Genomic DNA, 22268 nt, shown 5'->3' with positions numbered 1-22268 from the left:
TGAAAATTGATCAATTCTTGTGTACTGACTGCCTATCTCATTTCTTAAGGCCCTAAAATGACAGAACAGTACAGATATCCCCCAAATGACCCATTTTTAGAAAAAATATTTGTTGTATTTTCTTGTCACAATTTTTGGAAGACATTACATTTTTTTTTTTTTTTTTTACAAAGTAATTTCAACAAGTTATTTCTGACAAATACAGCATAAGCATACTTCTAATTACACCCCAAAACACATTTTGCGGGGCGTGGCTTGGCGCATGGAGGAGTAAGATGCTCTCTCCCGGAGCTCCCGCACACGCCGGCTCATCCGAGGCTCTCAGCGCTTCCCAGCACCGCCATCCAGGTCTGTTATGGGGAGAAGGGGTGGGGGAGACAGGCACCGAACCCCCGATCCACATCCAGAAGGGGATATTGACCGGTTCTTCACTCATTTGGGCCACAACCACTCCGGCCCCCCCCATCCAAGATGGAGCCCGCCCGGACCCCTGGCACACATGCTGCCTCACAGGGAGCTGTTTCACAGCGCTCCACGCCACACATGAAGACCAGACAAAGACCCCTGACTCTGAAACAGGATCGGTCCGCTCTGCATGTCATTCCCCTGAATCTCATAGATCCTATAGTGGATGGGACATGGAAGCATATATTAAAGCTCTCCCTACCAGACATGATTTTGAGGCCTGTCTGCAACGCTTATGGCCCGTACACACGGTCGGATTTTCCGATGGAAAATGTCCGATCGGAGCGAAATTCCGACCATGTGTGGGCTCCATCGGACATTTTCCATCGGATTTTCCGACACACAAAGTTGGAGAGCAGGAGATAAAATTTTCCGACAACAAAATCCGTTGTCGGAAATTCCGATCGTGTGTACACAAATCCGACGGACAAAGTGCCACGCATGCACAGAATAAATAAAGAGATGAAAGCTATTGGCCACTGCCCCGTTTATAGTCCCGATGTACGTGTTTTACGTCACCACGTTTAGAACGATCGGATTGAGCCAACATCCGTCGGAAAAAATCCTAGGATTTTGTTGTCGGAATGTCCGAACAAAGTCCGACCGTGTGTACGCCCTATTAGAGTGCTCATACAAACAAGAGATGTCTGAACTACGCAGAGATATTACTAATAGAATTGAGGAAGTGGAACATAATATGGAGGAGACTGCATCCCACCTTGCAAGCGCATAACACTATTTTAAACGAACATACCCTCCAGATTCAGCAATTGATGTACCATCAGGATGACCAGGAAAACAGGGTCAGACGTAACAACATACGCATACGCGGTCTCCCTGAATCGGTTGAAACCAAAGATCTTGCACCGGCAGTCGCTGCCATGTTCAACAAATTGCTCCAGAAAGATAAAGACACCCCACTGGAACTCGACCGTGTCCACAGAGCTCTTGGCCCCAAGAACCCGAATACAGAACACCCCAGAGATGTGATCTACAGAGTGCATTTCTATGCGGTTAAAGACATCATCATGCAAGCTGCATGCTCTCAATCAGCCATATACTTCAACGACACCCCCGTGTCTCTTCTCCCTGATATCTCCAAATTTACTCTGGACATGCGGCGGGCTCTGAAACCCTTAACTGGAGCCCTTTAAGCTAAACAGATCAAATACCGCTGGGGATTCCTCTTTAACCTGTCTGCATCTCATGAAGGAAAGTCGTCGACGTTCCGCACACTAGGCAATCTCCCCAAGTTCCTTGGAACTTTTGAACTGCCACAGATCTCCATCCCTGACTGGCCTCTCCATGCAGCCACCCCTGGCTTCAAAGCCGCACCAGGTTGGCAGAAACGATCAAAGAAGAACAAACGGCCCAAGTCGGACTTTTCCTCTGCGACTGATGGATGAGCTCCCTCCTCTGCCAATTTTTTTTTCCCCACAGGTTTCTGGCCAGTGGTGACGTCCCTGGTTGCAGTTTCTTTGGGACACTTGCCTACTAACCCAATTTGTTTTACTTCCTTAATACAGGATTTATGTTCTTGTTTGCATCTCCTGATCCTTTTGATGAGTGACGGCCCGTTATACGGACACCGTTCATCAAATTTTTCGTTTTTCCCTAACCATGTCTCATCCCTCCCCTTCCCTCTCCCCCTCTCCTCCCCCCCCTCCCCTCGTCATTCCCAGCCATATAGGTTTATGGCTTGTTGCTGGGAAAATGGCTCTGCATGCTTTTCATTTATTTGGGTATCTATAGAGGACATGTTCTTCTGGGATATTATTTGTAATGTTTCTTGCCTACACGGCAATGTGGAGCCCTGGGATGTTATACTTATTGTTATTAGATTTTGTTTTTTTTCCAGAATTTTTGCCCGGCGTGTGCGGGCTCCTCTCTGCATTGACCACTGTTCCCCCACTTAGGTTTTTCAGCACCCTTAGGGGTTTTAGCTGACAGGTTGTTTACAACACTAGTAGTGAGGCTGTTCCGGCCTCATTTCCTCTTCTCTACCGCTTTTCTTTCTCTCTTCCTACTTCACTTACATTCCTTCCTTAATTTCACCACTAGATGTCCTCCCTCTCCCTATTCATTCCCCTACACCCAATCCTTTGAGGCGGCGAACATCCCTCTTATCTGTTCATTTATGCCAACTAAATTTGTTTTCTTATGGCAGCAAAAACCGCCTTTAAAGTCTCCTCATTCAACTGCAGGGGTCTTAACATCCCTGAGAAGAGACGGCAAATATTTTATCATTTTCACAAATTGCGAAAGCAAATCCTTCTTTTACAGGAAACCCATTTTAGATCAGATAAAATCCCACAACTCCTTCATAAACAATACCCGGTTTGGTTTCACAGTACCAACCCCTCTGCAAAATCTAAAGGGGTCTCTATAGCCTTCCACGCATCTTTTACTCCAGTTGTCCTAGACACTTATATTGACCCGTTAGGCAGGTATATTTTTCTTAAATTGTCCTACACGAATGTAATTCACACTGTTATTAACGTATACTCTCCTAACCAGAACCAACAACAATTCCTCTCTTCTGTGATCGCCCGGCTGAAAAGATTCTGTACAATCAACATGATCCTGGGAGGGGACTTCAATGCCACCTTGATACCTCGTCTTGACTCCTCAACTGGTAAGTCCTCGATTTCCCCAACCTCCCTGACCAAAATGAGAACACTCCTATCTGACTTATCCCTTGTGGCTGTATGGAGGATGCTACACCCCACTACCAAAGACTACACTTTTTACTCACCTGCACATGCCACTTACGGTAGACTGGATTATCTCTTTATTTTTCAATCACTATTAGATTTTTCACCCTCCGCTTCTATTGGTATCACTCTCTGGTCAGACCATGCCCCTATTCACATGAGCTTAGGACGTACTCCTACACATAATCGAAACTCATCTTGGAGACTAAATGACAACCTCTTAAATGACTTGGTATGCTCTCAGGACATAACACAGACCAGTAAACATTTTGTTTCAGATCACACCCACGACACCACTAATTCATTTACGAAATGGGAGGCTCTCAAATGCGTACTTTGGGGCAAATTTATTCAACGCGGTGCTAGACTGAAGCGTGTGCGCATTGTAGATACGACGCGTCTCCTTGCCACCATTGCCAACCTAGAAGAATCACACAAAAATAACCCCATTTACTCGACTCTCCTGGAACTCACCAATGCGGGAAGAGACCTCTTGCGTATTTTTGCTGAGAGATCTCTTATAGCCCTAGACAAAGGCTGATTTATTTATTATTACTAACAAGTGCGTCAGACACCTTGCATCTACCCTTCAGCCCCACCAATCTAGAAGGCCTATCCCGTTTATAAACTCCACCACCAAAGGTAAAATCAGGCAGAATTCGGCTATTGCCGAAGAATTCCGCCAGCACTACTCTACACTATATAATCTCACCCCTCAGACTCCATCAACTACACCTACTTCGCAAGATTTATCCTCCTATATTCAGGAGATGGCTCTTCCACCTCTTCCGGTATCCGATTCGGAGGATCTGGAGGCCCCTTTGACTGATACGGAATTCCTCTCCGCCATAAAAAAAATCTCAAAAATGGCAAGAGCCCAGGCCCAGATGGGTTCTCTTCCCGTTTTTACAAACTTTTCGCGCCACAACTGGCCCCTTTGTTAGCGAAAGCTTTTAATGCACTTGACGGGATTGCCGTTCCTTCATCTTCCATACTCCAAGCCCGAATAGTAGTCATTCCCAAATCCGGAAAAGACCCGTCCATCTGCTCCAATTACAGACCGATATCCCTTCTAAATATCGACTTAAAATTATATGCCAAAATCCTCGCTAACCGTCTCTCCCCTCTGCTACCAAAATTAATACACAAAGATCAGGTGGGTTTTGTTCCTGGTCGAGAGGCCAGGGACAACACCACCTAGACCATACACTTAATCACCTTTGCTCAACGTCATCATATACCGGTCTGCCTCCTCTTTTGTGATGCAGAGAAGGCCTTTGATAGGGTCAGTTGGTCTTTTCTCCAATCCACACTTTCCTAAATAGGTCTATGTCCGAGAATGTTGACGCATATTATGTCGCTCTACTCTACACCCTCTGCCTCGGTTCTAGTTAATGGTACCCAATCACATAACTTCACGATCGCCAACGGCACCAGGCAGGGCTGTCCCCTTTCCCCTCTCCTGTTTGCCCTGGTGATTGAACACCTTGCCCAGGCTATTAGATCGAATCCCAATATACAGGGCATACAGACCCCCTCATCTTATTGTAAACTCTCTCTATACACAGGCGATTTACTCTTGTACGTAACCAAACCTCAAATTTCCATACCCTCTATACTGACTGAGATAGATAGATTTGGTCGCTTTAGTAATTACAAGTTAAACATCTCCAAAACGGAGGCCCTAAACCTATCTTTATCACAATCCACGCTCTCTGCCCTCCAATCTAATTTTTCATTTCAATGGAAACCGAACTCTATTTCTTATTTAGGCACGGCTATACCGAAACACACCTCGGATATTTATGCCCTGAACTTTAGCCCTCTACTCCAAAAACTTAGACACCTAACGGAAGAACGAATGGACTTAGCTGTGTCCTGGGTAGGACATATCAACGCACTAAAAATGGATATTCTCCCCAAACTCCTATACTTATTCCAGGGCCTCCCCATAGCCCTCCCTTCAGCCTTCTTCCGTTCCCTTCGGTCAATGGCCATTCGATTCGTCTGGAGGGGTAACCACCCGAGGCCGAGACATAAACTATTATGCTCTCTTATTACAAAAGGCGGGTTAGGCCTACCTGACTTTGAGTTATATCATACGTCCGCAGTTATCTCCCGTATCCTTGAGTGGTTCCCCCGCCCCATGACCAAAGCTACCACATCTGTGGAGCAAGACCTATCTACGTACGACCTAAGAGCGCTTCTCTGGGGATACGATCATTTGTTTAAATCACTTACAACCATGTCCCCCCTTACTAGGGACGCCCTGACGATTTGGTACCGTAGGAAATATAACTATTCACTATCTTCTGAACCCAGCCCTCTTACCCCTTTGTTCGACAACCCAAAATTCCCGGAAGGCCATTTCACCCACCTTATAGACAATTACAACAGAGACTCATGGCCCACAGCACGGCATTTTGTTGACATCACCCTAGGTACCTTTACATCTACCCCAACAGATGCAACTCCCAGAGTGACTTGGCTCACTCGTAGACACCTGAACGTTTACTGCAAACAGATCCACGAATCTAAACAAATTCATAGGCCCCTGACTGGGTTTGAACAACTCTGCATTCTATCAGAGACTCCACGACACATTTTATCACTTGTATACAAACTAATTTTAGAGCACACCCATGGAGCACTTCCTAATTATACTACAAAATGGTCAGCAGAGGTTGGGATTGAAATAACAGAGGCAGATTGGAGTAAAGCCTTTCTTTTCACGAATAAGACCTCAATTTCGAGCTATATGCAGAAGAAAAATTATAAAATCCTATCAAGGTGGTATCGGGTCCCCACAACCCTCAGGGTCATGTTCCCTTCTAGTTCAGATATGTGCTGGAGATGCAACTCAATGAAAGGTACCTATATCCATATCTGGTGGGAATGTGACGTGCTTTTACCATTTTGGACACAGATCTTTCAGATTTATACAGATATCTATGACAAGCCTCTAATGCCTTCTCCTACCATTGCCCTCCTCTCCATTCTACCCGGGACCATAAAGTCGCAAAAAAATAGTTTATTGAAGTTTTTCATCAGCGCTGGGAGGCAACTCATACCCAGACACTGGAAAAACGCTACGCCCCCGTCTCTAATAGAATGGGTCAGTGAAGTAAACAACATTATGCTAATGGAAGAAATGCAGGCCAATGTTCTGGACAAACAAGCTAAATTTTCATATGTCTGGAGTGTTTGGAGGCATTACTCCACTTCGGACAAACTCAAACAGAGACTTATGGGGACGAATTCCTCCTAAGCGTTACAAATGGCCTTTCCGTAATACCACGGTCAGGCGCCATGGTTACACTTTTAGACCGAGGTTCGCTGTCACCCCTTCCCCTCCCCTTCCCTGTCCTTCTATGATCTATTCTAGTCTTTTCTTTCTCACGGATTTCCTCTTTCCTAACCTCTCTTTCTATGTCTCCTACGATCTCCCATCGATGCAATCTACCCTACAAGTTCGCCCTCCCTCCGTGGGGGATTATTTTTGTCCTTTACCCTCTACACGTTAAAATTTATTGCACCTTATTTTAGATAATATATTTGACAGTTACTCGTCTCAGTGTTTCTATTCATTCTCCCTGTGTCCGAGGGTGCAGAAGGTTCCCAATAGGGCTCCCTGGACCGGGTTACATAACTCCTATGAGTCAACTTTTACGAATGTACCGGTTTCATACAAAGTTTTATTTTAAGTGATCACTGTTCGATTACTTGATTGCACTATTCTGACTTTTGTATTTTTATATTCTGGTATACCAGGAGACCTGATGTCAGGTTACTGGCATTGTTTATACTTTTCCTTTCTTACTTTGTTTTATATATTTGTCGAAAATTAATAAAATCTAATTGAACCATACAAAACACATTTTGCTATGCCTTCCAAGTATGGGGACACTGCATGTGTGAGACCTTTTTACAGCCTAGATGCATAAAGGGGTCTAAAATTCAATGAGCACCTTTGGGCTATTAAGGAGCCTAAATTATGCATCTAAATTCCTCACAACTTACAGGATCTTAAAGGATCTACTAGTGGTGGCTTGGTGCCAGATACCACAGCATATCTTCAGAGGTCTAGTGGCATCCATGCCTGGATGGATCAGGGCCATCTTGGTGGCAAAAGAGGGACCTACTCATTATTAAGTGTGTGTTCATGAAGTTACGGCAGATCAGTGTATTTTGCAGTGTGTATGCATACACTCGATTTTAGGCATTCCCATTTCTGTTCTCAACTTTAACATGAGCCTAGATCTGCTTTTTGACACTGCCCAAAAACATTCCATCCATTTCTATGCCTTTTCTTTGAAAGGTATTTATAAAATTTTCTGTTTTTCTTATTACAAAAAAAACATTACAAGCATTACAAAATTATGCATCAAGCAATCAACAAACCTACAAAATGGCAACTAAATACCATAACAGTTTCATAGCTCAGATATCTTCCAGTAGAGGATAATAGAACATATACAGTACTTATCAGGAATGTCATTATTGGACTGCACAGAGCCCAGCAGATTCCCATTTGTTCTATGTACAGTATAGAGAACCGAGATCAAACACACAAGCACACATCAAACACAAACATATAACACTCATACCCCTGCCTCCCCCCCTTCCTCGCCATTGAGCAGGAGAGCTAAAACGCATGGCATCAACAAACCAATAGAGTAGGTATATTGTGTCACATTCGCAGAGTTACAATTGCTGAGATAGCGGAACATCCTTCCAGAAGGAGTCTGCTATATCAAGCCATCGCTACCAGATTTTGTAGAACTTATTAGAGCAAGCCCAACTCTTATAAATCAGCTTGAAAACAGGTAGGTCTTTATTTAACCATATGATCAAGTTGCTGTACTGAGGGTGCACCAGCAATTTTCCACCTTAAAAGTATTATCATTTTGGCTTATAACAGTTAAATACGAATTAGGGCTTGAGCATGTGACTGATGTATATAAAAAAAAAATACATATATATATATATATATATATATATATATATACATACTTCCAATAAGTTAAGATGGTAGGGCAAGTCCAGAACATATGTGCAAGGTCAGCACCCATAGAACCACAGCGGGAAAAAGCTGCAGCAGAGTCAAATCCCATACAGGTTAATTTAGCAGGTGTATAATGCAGCTGATGTATAAACTTGCATTGAACTGACGAGAATCGTAAAACTGATGAGATCCTGACGAGGCTTCCGAGGCCTCCTCCCAAACCTTCTCAGATAGTTTGGGGAACAACACCGTCCACTTCCGTTGAATAAGTTGGAAGGGGTTGTTCCCAGCAGACTGGAAACGTGTGTAAACAGTCGTGACCAGTTTAGTGATGTTTGGATATGATAGTAATACCTCAAGTGTCAATTCCGAGAGCTCTGGGGTCAGACCTTTGAACTATTGCGTACCGAGTCTTCAAATCCTCGAACGAAACAAAAAGGTTATTTACAAAAATACGTGAGGTATGGGTAACCCCAAGTAGGGTCCACCACAAAGAGTCAGGGTGGCCCAAGAGCTCTCGGAAATTCGGATTCTGCCACAGGGGAGCATGAGGAAACACACCAGCAGTCAGGGATAACACTTCACCCCCTTCATGCCAAGCCAACCAACTGACTGACATCAATCGGGGAGCTACGTGAACAGTGTGCACCGGTGGATCTGTGAAGTTCATCGATTACTGAGGGTTTTGACCTATAAAAAAGGCACATACTAGAGTGGTAGAGGGATTTGAGGAGGCCTCACTAAACCAGTCATAGATAAAGGTAAGTTGTGATGCCAAGAAATAGTTCCCGAGATTTGGACAGGCTGGTCCACCGTCAGATTTTGAAGCTTGGAGAGATGCTTTCGCTATACGTGGGTGTGCCCTCTGCCAAAATAAAAGTGGTCAGGAGAGAGTATATTTTTTTAAACATTTTTTTTGGCAAGGTAACTAGAGAAGCCCAAAAAAAACGTATGGAAATTTAGGGAAGTATATCACTTTGAAGATATTCACACAGCCAATCAGATTGAGTGGCAAGGAAGCCCAGGTACGAAGCCTGGTTTTCATATGTGAAACAATTGGTGTTATATTAAGTGCTTCAAAAGAAGATAGATCAGAGTTCATTTGGATCCCTAAATAAGGGAATGTGGACAAAATTTCCAGGTTGGAATGGAGCAAATAGTCATAATTTAGCTTAGGGCCAATTGGAAAGGATATAGATTTGTCCCAACTGACTCTCAGGCCAAACTCCACCACTCATTAGCGAGACAAATTAAGTCTCTGAACCGTCCAAGTATATCAATGCATTGTCTGTATAAAGAGACATCTTCTCAGGTGACTCCCCACAACTAATGCCCTCAGTACGAATGGCATCTTGAAAATCAGAAGTAGAGATGCAGAGAGGGCCAAGTCTCCAAATCTGAAAAGACGGTCGTGTCCTAATACTAGGTCAACTTGAAGGGCAGAGTGGTCAAATAGCGTTTGAGAAATGTAAGAGACAGACTGAATGTTAGGTAACAGGTCTGTGGTAGCAAACGCATAATCTAGCCTGGAAAGATTGTGATATGATTCGGATTGACATGAATATACTCTGTCCATAGGGCACTTCCATTGCCATATATCTGCATAGCCAGAGGAAGCACACCACTGACAGAACAATTTTGATTCAGATTAACCACTTCAGCCCCAGAACGATTTACCCCCCAATGACCAGGCCATTTTTTGCGATACGGCACTGCATTACTTTAACTGAAAATTGCGTGGTCATGCAAAAACAAAATTGATGCATTTTTTCCCACAAATGGAGCTTTCTTTTGGTGGTAATTGATCATCTCTGCGATTTTTATTTTTTGCGCTATAAACAAAAAAAAAAATAAAAATTTTGAAAAAAAAAGAATATTTTTTTTTACTTTTTGCTATATATCCAATAAAAAAAAAAAGTAAAACAAATATTTCTTCATCAGTTTAGGCAAATATGTATTCTACATATTTTTGGTAAAAAAAAAAAAACACGCAATATTGATATATATATTGATTGGTTTGCTCAAAAGTTTTAGCATCTACAAAATAGAGGATAGGTTTATGGAATTTTTATAAATTTTTTTTTTTAGTAATGGCGTTGATCAGCGATGTTTAGCGGGACTGCGACATTTGAGCAGACAGATCGGACGCTTTTTGGGACCAGTGACATTATTACAGTGATCAGAGGTAAAAATATCCACTGATCACTGTATAAATGACGCGGGAGGTGTTTCTAACTGTGGGGGGAGTGGACTGGATCACTAGGAACAGCCAATCTCACTGTACTCCCCTGTCAGAACGAGTATCTGCTTTATTTACACTGGCAAATCCCCGTTCTGCCTCTTTCCTGCGCTCGGTGGTGCCCGGCGGACATAGCACCTACCGGACCCGCGGGAGAGCTCCCGCGATGCGTGGCCGCTGTTACCACATGCGCAGCCCGATGTACAGGTACGCATGTTGATTTGCGCACCTGAGCCACCTTGCCGCAGTATATGTGTGGAAGGCGGTCGGCAAGTGGCTTCAAATCGGTCCAATGTAGGATCGAGCATCGAACTGAATTCCCCTAAAATAATAGTAGCTACAATAGGTAAATCAGACAGATGAACACCTAACTCAGGAAAAATTGCAGCCGTGACCGGGGGGGGGGGGGGGGGTGGATATATATATATATATATACAGTGCCACCACCAGTAGAAATGGCATAGCGTACACCACAAAGAGTAGAATATATTGTCCTTTAGGATCAGAATTTACCTGATCACAAGAGAAGGGGAAGCCCTTACGAATTAGTACAGACACTCCCCAGGTGTTTGAATAGGTGGAATGATATCCATGCATAACCCAGTGTTTTTTGGGTGCAAGAACCTTAGACCCCATCAAATGGGTTTCTTGTAAGCATTATATATGTAGTTTATGGGATTAAGTAATTCAAATAAGGAAGCCCTTTTAAATTTGGAATTCAGTCCCCTAACGTTCCAAGAAACGTGACAGTGGGCGGCACAGTGGTGTAGTGGGTAGCACTCTCGCCTAGCAGTAAGAAGGGTTGCTGGTTCGAATCCCAACCACAACACTACCTGCCTGGAGTTTGCATGTTCTCCCTGTGCCTGCGTGGGTTTCCTCCGGGTACTCCGGTTTCCTCCCACACTCCAAAGACATGCTAGTAGGTTAATTGGATCCTGTCTGAATTGTCCCTAGTATGTATGAATGTGAGTTAGGGACCTTAGATTGTAAGCTCCTTGAGGGTAGGGACTGATGTGAATGTACAATGTATATGTAAAGCGCTGCGTAAATTGACAGCGCTATATAAGTACCTGAAAATAAATAAATAAAAAAATTAATAAATATTTGTGAGGGACTAAGATGAGCAAGAAAAGGATGGGCACATGGCCCTGTGAGCCCGCCATAAACCCCTTCACGGCTGCAAACCCAGAGGGAGGCGAAGAAAAGTTCAACACACACATACATACCACAAGCACACCAACATAGCACAAAAAACACAATACGAACATTCATAGTGAAAACCAAAAAGTTTGTACAACTGCCCAATGCCAAAAACAAGGAGCAGGCTTTAACCCTAAACAATAACAATGCAGGGACATGGCCTATACAGCCACATTTATAGAAACTATTGGATCAAATAGTCATCAAAGGTGTGATACCAGTAGCTAGGGCTGGGAGATTTTCTTAAAAAAAAAAAAAAATCTTCGATTCTCTTAAAAAAAACTTGATTCACGATTCGAAACTAGTTTTTTTTTTTTTCTTTGGAAACCGCGTTGGTCCTGAGGCGCTGCGGGCATGAGCTTTTAGGCGAGGCCGCGGCTTCGGCCTAGTCCGCAGCGTCCGGCCTCGCGGACTAGGCCGAAGCCGCGGCCTCACCTAAAAACACCTTGCCCGCAGCTCTTCAGGCCCGGCGCGGTGTCAGCGCCGGTCCGGAGGCGCTGCGGGCATGAGTTTTTAGGCGAGGCCGCGGCTTCGGCCTAGTCCGCGGCGTCCGGCCGTAGCCGCTGACTAGGCCGAAGCCGCGGCCTCGCCTAAAAACTCATGCCCGCAGCACCTCGGGACCGGTGCGGTGAAAAAAAAAAAAAAAAATCTAAAAAAATCGATTTGCCTAAATTTTGAATAGATTTGACCTCTCAACGCGATTCAAGATTTAAATCGATTTTTTTCCCAGCCCTACCAGTAGCAGCAGAGTCTTACAAGACAAGGTCAAACTCCTCGTGACAGGGCAAGACTGTAGTCACCCGACCCAGAAAACTGTGTCCAAAAGCCCAAAATTGAAATAGAGATCTTGCTTCCAAAGAGAACATTCAGTTCAGGACTCCGGAGGGCGTGTAAATGGTTGACCAGTCTGTCTCAGAGATTCAAACCAGGAAAGAGCATTTGTGGGTGTTTGGAAGAAATGCACCTGGCCTTGGTACACAACGCTCAGGGTTGCAGGGAACAACATTGAATATTGAATAGCTTTCTCCCTTAATTCCTGCTTAACATGCTGGTACTTAGCTCTGAGGGGACGAATCATAATGGTGTGTGGAGGGTTGCCCCTAGGGAGAGGCCTGCCAGGGATTTAATCTTATTGCCACATGTTTTAACCTCAGGGAGGAGAGGGTTAACAGTGTCTTCCAAATCACAGATGCGCTGCTCAGTAGCAGAGAGACGCTCCCAAATATTATGCATGTCCTGCATAAAACACAATATGGACAAAATACGGATATGGTGATATCAAGTTCCTCCACCTACCCCATGAGAGCAGAATGGTTCATCTTGAAAGTTTTGAGGACATCCAGCAGGGTAGGTTCCGGCTCAGGGTCATCCTCCGGACCAACCTTACTCAGAGAGGTCTGTGAGCAGCAGCAGTGGGGCTGATGTGCCCAGAGAGAGTTCTGTTGTGGAGGCCTGGGAGGAATGGAGCGCAGGAGTACGCCAGGAGTGCTGAACCTCTTTCTAAGGAGCCAGGGAGAATTTCAGCCGAGTCAAAGGATCTCAAATTTTGTTTGTCGGAAATTCAGTCGGAAAACGTCTGATGGAGCCTACACACGGTCGGAATTTCCAACAAGCTCCCGATGAACATTTGTTGGCGGAAATTCCGACCGCGTGTATGCGGCATAAGAGTCTGTAGGAGACTTGAGACTGGGGCGGAGGTTCACCTTCCAGCAGGACAACGACCCTAAACATACAGCCAGAGCTGCAATTGAATGGTTTATAGCAAAGCATTATCATGTGGTAGAATGGCCTAGACATAAATCCAATTGAGAATCTGTGGCAAGACTTGAAAATTGCTGTTTACAGATGCTCTCCATCCAATCTGACAGAGCATGGGCAATTTTGCTAAGAAGAATGGGCAACAATGTCACTCTCTAGATGTGCAAAGCTGTTAAAGACATCCCCAAAAAGAATTGCAGCTGTAATTGCAGCGAAAGGTGGTTCTACAAAGTATTGACTCAGTGGGGCTGAATACAAATATGTGCCACTGGTCGATCACATACAATCCCAATAAAATACATTTACATTTTTGGTTATAACATGACAAAATGTGAAAAATGTCAAGGGGTGTGAATACTTTTTCAAGGCACTGTACAAGATTGCTGTCTTAGTATTTACTTGATTACCTAGACACATAACTCTGTTACAGCTGCCAATCAGGTTGGACATTGAGGGACATCACCACTACTTCCTTTTTGTCTCCATGTCCATATTATTACCTGAATGGGTTGTATACCATGTAGACTCTGTTTTTTACATTTTATACATACTTACATGCACAAGATGGTTTTCTTAGTATTTACTTGATTACCTAGATACACACTTCTGTTACAGCTGTCAATCAGGTTGGACATTGAGGGACACCAAGGGGCACACCATTTGGCTCCCATGTTATGCTTGCCCTCCATGTGTTCCCCAGAGGGTATTCGCCGGTTCCTCTCCTTCAGGGCCTGGGATAGACATCTCGCCGCCACCCCTTGAGAAACTGGCTTTTAAGACTTTGGCTTAGCTTATCTGTATGGGATCTTTCTGTACAAGGTCCCCTATTATTTGCTTTATACTTACTATTGATGTTGCATATGTATAATCTACATTTTTATCCTGTAGATACACAGCATGTACATCTACTCCAGAGGAAGAGAGCAGTGACTCGTGAAATGCATTGAGTTTCAAGTTGCTCATGTAGTATTTTATATTAATCATTGTAACCTATGTGAATGTGTTTTTTTAGGATTTTTTGTAGTATTGTCATTACCAAGTGGTTTGACACCCTTGCTTATGTATCATACATACAATGAATGTAATAACGATTTCAATAAATCTATAAAACCGTGCTTTTCTTTATATACTTTTATTAACCTCTCTGTGCTCAACTCAAAGTCCCACAGGATAAATTTTGTTTTTTTTATCCAATGTGGGGATGGAGGTGTGTCACTAGCAGCACCAGATTTGTTTCACTTTTTTAAGGATTGAGTGAGCACAGGATTAGGCAGAGGCAAGCCCGTAGCTGCTAAGAAGAGCATCCTTTGACATCCGGTGTTAGGACACGCCCCCTCGTATGCCTTCCTTAAACATTTTTGCAAAGCTCTACAGGGCCTATTTTTGGTGGACAGCTGGCAGTGTGGGCACATCTGGTGGTGTCTTCTGTATCCCACAGCGGTGGTTCTTCCTCTGTCAATAGTGCCTGGCTGCAGTTGCTTTGGTGGAGCAGCCACAGTGGGAGCTGCACTCTGGTCTTCCATCTCCACAGATGTCTAGACTGCACACGGATTTAAGAGACATGCTTTTATCTACTTTTGTTTGTGAGTGCAACCTTTACCTTTTTTTTATCTCTACAATAAACTCTTACTACACTATGGTCGGCTTGGCACCCCATTACATTAAAAAGAAATGGCCACTCTGAAAGAAAAACATAGCACATGAACCACTTGTTGATCTGACAGATATTTTTTGCCTTTGCTTCACATAAAACTCAGACTAATGAAAAATTTTGCGAAAGCAATGAACAAGGTGAAGGTTTTCATCACAGATGTTTCCAAGAGTAACTGATGCCAAGATTAAGGAAGGCATTCTTTTTGGTCCACAGATAAGAATGGGTATGACCCTACAGATGAGCTCACCCTGTTTTGTGCATTAAATGCACTTGAAATGAGGGGAACTGGGGGTCACATGAAAATGCAAAAAAAACAGAGCTTCCAACTTTCCCTTCTCTAGTAATGTCTTTGTTGATGACTATGTCCCCATAGGAGAGATTTCCCATGACATCCTTGCTTTGCTCTCATCTAAAACAAGAAAAATGTATTTGATAAAAATGGGCTTTGATCTAGCTAAACCCAGGTAAAAGGGGGGCGTGGCTTGACAGCGGATGTACCTGGGCGCCGGACCAGCAAACTTCGCCGTTCATCCGAGCATTTATCTAGCGGGCGGGTGATCTATTCCTCCGACCAAAAACTATTACACACTGAGAGGTAGCCTGTGATACCAGCACCCGCTCTGCCTCGGACCACACGTGCCAAGATGGCGACTTACAAGGGCCGGACAATAAAAGATATAAAAAAGCAGCCCTGAAATGTTTTGCTAATCTAGGACAGCGAGATCCTACTGCACCTCCTAACCCAATGGATGATAAGAACGGCAATCAGAGGCAGATGATACTGTACCGCTGGAGGATCCAACAGTTTTCGCCAGGAGAATGGGACGCAGTGAATAGCCCTAATGACACATCGCCCATGCGGCCTACTTAGAGTCTGGACCCAGACAGGCCAAAAACCCACCTTAAGAGACATATTTTCTGCTTTAACATCGTGCAGGTCATCCATTACAGTGCTCACATCCAAAATCAAAGGGGTGAAAATGGGAAAAAGGGATATTCCTCCGGCAGATTATGCAAAAGCTGCGTGATCGCACAGAGGCCCTGGAGGGACGCCTAGGCACCTTGGAGGACGAATGGGCACCTTTACAGCGGGAGTTGCATTAACAGCAAGTTGTGACAGCTAAACATGCAGCTTGCCTCTATAATTTCAAAAACAGGCTAAGCAGAAACAGCCATTGGCATTCCAGAGAAAGCAGAAGGGAGAAATGTGGTAGATTTTTTTGAGAGCTGGCTGCTACATATATTTGGGAAAGACTCCTTCTCTCCCATGTTCTCGGGGGTAAGGGTGCACAGAATTCCAACAAGGCCTCTGCCGCCAGGCAATTACCCAGACATTCCTGTTTAAACACTTGCCTACAGGGCACTTTCTTCAATCAAATAGAGCTTTTTTTGGTGGTATTTAATCACTGCTTTTTTTTTATTTTTTATAAAAAAAATGTAAGTTTTAGTTTCTGAAAATTTTGTAAATAAGTAATTTTTCTCCTTCACTGATGTCCGCTGATGAGGCGGCACTGATGGGCTGCACTAATGAGGTGGCACTTATAGGCACTGATAGGTGGCACTGATGAGCACTGATAGGCGGCATCAATGGGTGGCACTGGTGGGCACTGACTGGCATCCCTAATGAGCTATTGTAATCAGGGCACTGATGATCAGTGCCCTAATACATGTCTCGATGTCCCCTGCGAGGAGATGACGCTGATCGGCTCTCCTCACCACACGCTCTGTCAGTGTGAGGCGATGAGAGCCAATTACCGGCATTTCCGTGTTTACATGTGACTGGCTGTGGTTGGAAACAGCCGATCACATGGGGTAAAGAGCCACGGCTCTTTACAGAGATCGGGTCGCGTTGTGTCCTAGCAACACAGCGCAACCCCGCTAGGACACAGCAGGGTTGCGCTTTGTCCTAGCGGACGCTCTGGGATGACGTCATCTCAGAACGAGAGCCGCACCACCCCTCTGTCATTGGACAATGGGTGGGCGGCAAGCAGTTAAAATGCTCAATTATAAAGATCGGGACGTCATTCTTTCTAAAGCCAGATCCCTTGGAGATTTTCTTGTTATAGGAAATTCAAAAATCTCATTGTTCCCAGATTTCTCTGCGGAATTTCAAAAACAACAGGCCCAGTTTACAGAGGTGAAGAAGTGTCTCCGGGACCTTGATCTTCAGTACGCCATGCTCTATCCTGCACAGCTGTGGGTGGTGGCTAAAGGAGACGCTCATTTTTTTGAAAAACCTACCTTGGTGTCAGTGTGGCTAAACAGGAAGGAATGCTCTCTTCACAAGGAGGGTTCTAAACGCCGTCGGGAGACTTGATCAGCTATCTACATTCTTATAATAACCTTTATTGTCTATGCTACCCACGATACCCCTAGTCAAAGCGGATCTACTCAAGTGTCTAGTAACTTAATTATCTGTTTCAACTTCTGTAGCACAAGCTCTATGTTTGGAATTCTGGCTCACTTGTATAGGCCAAATATATACGCTCCCCAGTAGTAGGTCCAAAGTGGACACTTGTTAATTACATCCCTCCTTTTCAATTGAGGAACCCGGTTGGTTTGTATGTTCTCATTCTTTTTTCCAATTTTGTTTTATGCCGATACGCAATTTAACAATTTTTGGCATTGTTCTATATACTGTCGTATATATACCATGGAGCAATGTTAAGACTTTTGCATTTATGTCTACGAGCTATGCGGCCCTTGCATAGTCATATCCAGGGGCTTTGTTTCTATGCCTTGCCACTGTCATGCCTATTTAGGGATTCAGGAAGGACCAGCAAACCACTTCAACGTATGCTATGCTATATTATACCTCCTTTATTTTTGCTAAGGAACATGTTGTTTTTAGCTGGAATGTGAGGGGCTTGGGCACAGGAGCGAAAAAGATGGCGGTATTACATGCAGCAAAACGATTCATCTGCTTGCAGGAGACTCACCTGCCTTCAGATCACGCCTCACCGTTTTCTACTCGCATGTTTCTCCATCATCACTCCGCCTTCTCCTCTTATTCCAGAGGTGTCAGTATACTGGTTGCTCAAAATATTTAATTCTCCTATGTGCTCTCTGTTGTTGACCCACAGGGTCGTTACATATTTTTAATCTGCACGATTGCAGGGCTGGAATGTATAATAGCCAACATTTACATTCCTCCTCCCTTCTCAACAGGGGTCCTTAAGATCCTGGCAAGTTTTCTGGCTCATCACCCTCATACTCCAGTGTTAGTAGTGGGGGAATTTAAAAATTTTCTTGATGCTGGGCTGGATACATTTTCTGTCTCCTTCCAGAATCAACAGTTGCCGGACGGTCCAACCCCTTTTGCCAGACTTCTGATGGAGATGGGACTACAGGATGTATGGCGAATTAGGAAACCACAATCTAGAACGTTCTCTGGTTACTCGGCTTCACACAGGGCTTATCTAGAATTTATCTCGGCCTTTGCAAAGAGGAAATGCTCCCCAATATATCTCAATCCCAGTTGCAATCTATCTGACCACTCTCCCTTCTGGGCTCAGGTGGTGACCTCTAGCATCTCTAAAAAAAAAAAAAAAACTATTGGAAAATAAATCCTTTCTGGCTCGCTTTGTTTCCAGATTCTGTATCGCATTCTCTTAATACTTTTATCTGTTTGAATAAGGATTCAGCAACCTCTGGAATGTTTTGGGATGCCTTAAGAGTCTTTTTTAAGGGGACAATTTATTAAAATCATTTCCTCTACAAAGTCCGAGACCAAATCATGGGAAAACTTTGTACTGCAAGAGGTCAAGAAAGCTGAAGTGGCATTTGTTGAAACTCCTTCTGAGCATAACGAAACAGTAATGCTCAGAAGCAAGAGCTGAAAACAAGAAATTTTTCCAGCAACAAAAATTCTTTGAGGAAGGGGAGAATACTGGGCATATGCTAGCCATGTTATCTAAATCGCATAAAGGCTTATCTTTTTTTCCAGCTGTCCCACTGATTCAGGCAGCACGGTTTATACCCATACCGGTATACTCAAGACATGTCGTGCCTTTTACGCTGATTTATATTTTTCCAAAGTTTTACCAACGCAGGAAGATATTAGTATGTTCTTGGTCAATAGTAAGATACCCAAACTCTCTCAGACAGATAAAAAGATGCTGAATCCCCGACCAGTGATGAATTAGCTAGCTATCTCTCCAACTGGGAAGTCCCTGGGAGAAGATGGGCTTCCCACGGAGGTGTATAAAAAGTAAGCCGATATACTGTTGCCATGTCTAAAAATGGTCTTTGTAGACGCGATGGAACGAGGATGTCTCCCTCCGTCTATGAACGAAGCAGTGGTTGTTCTCTTTCTTAAACCCAGCAAGGACGGCCTACTTGCTGATTCATATAGGCCAATTTCATTATTAACATCAGATTTCAAACTTTTGGCCAGAGTTCTAGCCACGCGTTTAGCAAAGGTTATTTCCAAAATTATTCATAAAGACCAATCGGGCTTTATCCCTGCCAGAACAACAGCACTAAATATTAGTGTTCTTAAACTTTCAAGTTCCAGTAGATAACCCGGGAATCCAAGCTATTCTCTTTCTAGATGCTGCCAAAGCCTTCAATAGCATGGAATGGCCATATTTATAGGAGGTCTTGAGATGCTTTGGCCTGGGTACACGTTTTATAAAATGGGTGCAACTTCTATACTCAGCTCCTACCGCAAGGTTAAGGAAAAATCGTGAATTAACAGATCCTTTCCCTTTGCATAGAGGTACAAGACAGGGGTGCCCGCTGTCACCCCTGGCAGCAATAATAAGGGGTTCCAAACACATTACAGGTTTAATTAGGGGATCTAGGAAAGACAAAATCTCCTTATATGCAGACGACACTTTTGTATTATACTGAAACTTCCCTTACTAATGTCATGCCTTTGACTAAACATTTTGGTTCCCTCTCTGGATTTTCTATAAATTGGAGTAAATCGGTTCTCCTACAATTGGAAGAATTGCGTTGCCCCCTAGAAGAAAGTGCTAGCTCACTACAAATTGTAACTCAATTTAAGTATTTAGGGATTCAGGTCACCTCAGACCCCCTCTAAATATTGCAAAACTTACTTTACTTTTTAAAATTTCAAGCCAAATGCAACACATGGTGTAAACTTCCGCTTTCAGTGATTCGCAGAGTTAATCTGATTAAAATGGTGTGGTCCCCACAGCTACTATACATTATACACAATTCCCCAGAGTGGTTTCCCTGGAGGTGATTTGTACATATGGAAACCTTATTTCCTTCACTTATATGGAAGAAAAACGTCGCTAGGATACGTCTTTCTACGCTACAATATAGCAAAGACCAAGGGGGCCTAGCGGTACCTAATCTCAGAATATACTTTATGGCCTCTCAGCTCCAACATCTTGGGGGCTGGGGTGGTCCTGACATCTCAGACCCGATTTGTAACCTACTTTTTGCAGAATCCTCCACATGTACAGCTTTTAGAAATGAGGCTCTCATCCCCACCACTTAAGGGGCCCACAATAACACTTATAAAGAAGCTCTGGACAGAGGTTAAAAGTAGCATGAAAATATCAGGCTTTCTTCAGGCAACACCCTTATGGCATAATCCAGAACATCCCGAACTATACAAACTAGAGGAAAACGTAAGTATGGGAAGTTGCAGGTATACGTTATTTCTCCAAATTATACACTCAAAACACGTTAAAATCGTACCACAACGCAATTGTACCGCTGGGGAAGGAGGGATTCTCCTTTATGTCCTAAATGCTCTACTGAAGAGGGAACACTTATTCACCTACTGTGGAGATGCCCCAAATTATTTTATTGGAAGGACGTGATGGATACCATAACTGCACTATTTATGATTAAGGTTCCATAGGACCCTTTGGTTTTCTTATTGGGTGCTATGGATGAGGAGATCTTCCCTCCCCCAGCTCATATATCTGTAACTAGATTCTCATATATTGCATGAAAACAAATAGTGCAATTCTGGCTTTCCCCATACACCCCTACTAGAAAAATGTGGATAGAACAGGTTAAATCTATATTGATAAAGGAACGGTTGACATATCAGCATAGGAACTCTACCCAAAAGTTTTCTTCTATATGGCAGGTGTGGCTTGACACCCCAGAACTCACTCCACCGCAGTTAGTCTTGGAAAGACTACTGCATGCATGACTGCCTTGGCATAGGTTTACCCTCTGAATAGATTCTCTGTCATGCTAATCCTAGTTTCGCTTAATTGCATATAGTATATTGGCAATATTAAGTTTACCAGTTGCTCAAAAGATGCCTGTTTTTATCTATGGATTCCCTTAAAGAATGGAGACAATGGGCATTATTTACAAAAGGCAAATCCACTTTGCACTGCAAGTGCACTTGGAAGTGCAGTCGCTGTAGATCCGAGGGGGATATGCATATTCCAAAGTGCCATATGTCTGAGTTGTGTTTACAATGAACCCTGTATAACTCAGGAATGCTATATTATTTGTTACTACTAAATGCAAAGTATGATGTCTAATCATTTATTTTGTGGTTTATTGTATAGTTTTCTATGTCAAACTTGGCACAATAAATATTTTTCTGAATAAACCCAGGTAAAAGGCTATATATTTGACACGTTTCATAAATGTTCAGTAAAATTAAACTAGGTAACTTCATAATGTTTGTGTAAACTTAATAAAAATAAAATATTGGGTTATGTTTCAACTATGTAACTTTAGGCTGGAAAGCCTTTATTCTAGGCTTTGTGCTCTTTTCACTTGATACTTACTAATAGTGGTAATACAGCTGACCAATCTTTGAGGCTATTTCTCCAATTTGCCATCGTTTGAGGCCATATCGGTTGTCAAGGACTTGTCTGTAAACAGATATAAAACAAAAGGATTACCTACAACAGGTGGAGGAGGGCAAGCAGATAGTGTAAACAGTAAAGATATTGTATTTTTGCAAAGTGTTGTGTGTCCCAAGTACAAATATGGCATCAGTAAAAGGTTATTCTTCAGAAACCTGAGCATCAAATTATTCCAACAAAAAAACATGTATAGGGTGGTCATAAGCTGCACAGTAACTGCAAGCAAAATGATAAAATTCATTATTTTTTAACACAGAAGTGATTACTTAACCCTACAGGAGGTAACAAGTTTACAAAATCTAGTATTTAGGAGGAGTTTGGAAAACCTAATTGGGTTTATATGCCAAATCCAATACCAATAAATGCCATATCTTGGCGTACAGAAAGTCCTAGACTGTGGACTATATGCCACTAC

General features: G+C 43.3%; 1 protein-coding gene across 2 annotated transcripts in view; it reads right to left on the bottom strand.

The window, feature by feature from the left end:
- SCAI (suppressor of cancer cell invasion) overlaps positions 1-22268 on the bottom strand; it is a 1468821-nt gene that overhangs the window by 1127244 nt on the left and 319309 nt on the right. For both annotated transcript variants that reach the window (XM_073600351.1, XM_073600352.1), the window contains exon 4: positions 21773-21859. In XM_073600351.1, coding sequence (XP_073456452.1) covers positions 21773-21859 — 87 coding nt within the window. The remainder of the gene's footprint in view (positions 1-21772; positions 21860-22268) is intronic.

The sequence above is a fragment of the Aquarana catesbeiana genome, linkage group LG09, assembly GCF_042186555.1.
Source record: "Aquarana catesbeiana isolate 2022-GZ linkage group LG09, ASM4218655v1, whole genome shotgun sequence".
NCBI lineage: Eukaryota > Metazoa > Chordata > Amphibia > Anura > Ranidae > Aquarana > Aquarana catesbeiana.
The sequence above is the reverse complement of the archived record's forward strand: the minus strand, read 5'-3'. Positions and strand labels throughout refer to the sequence as shown.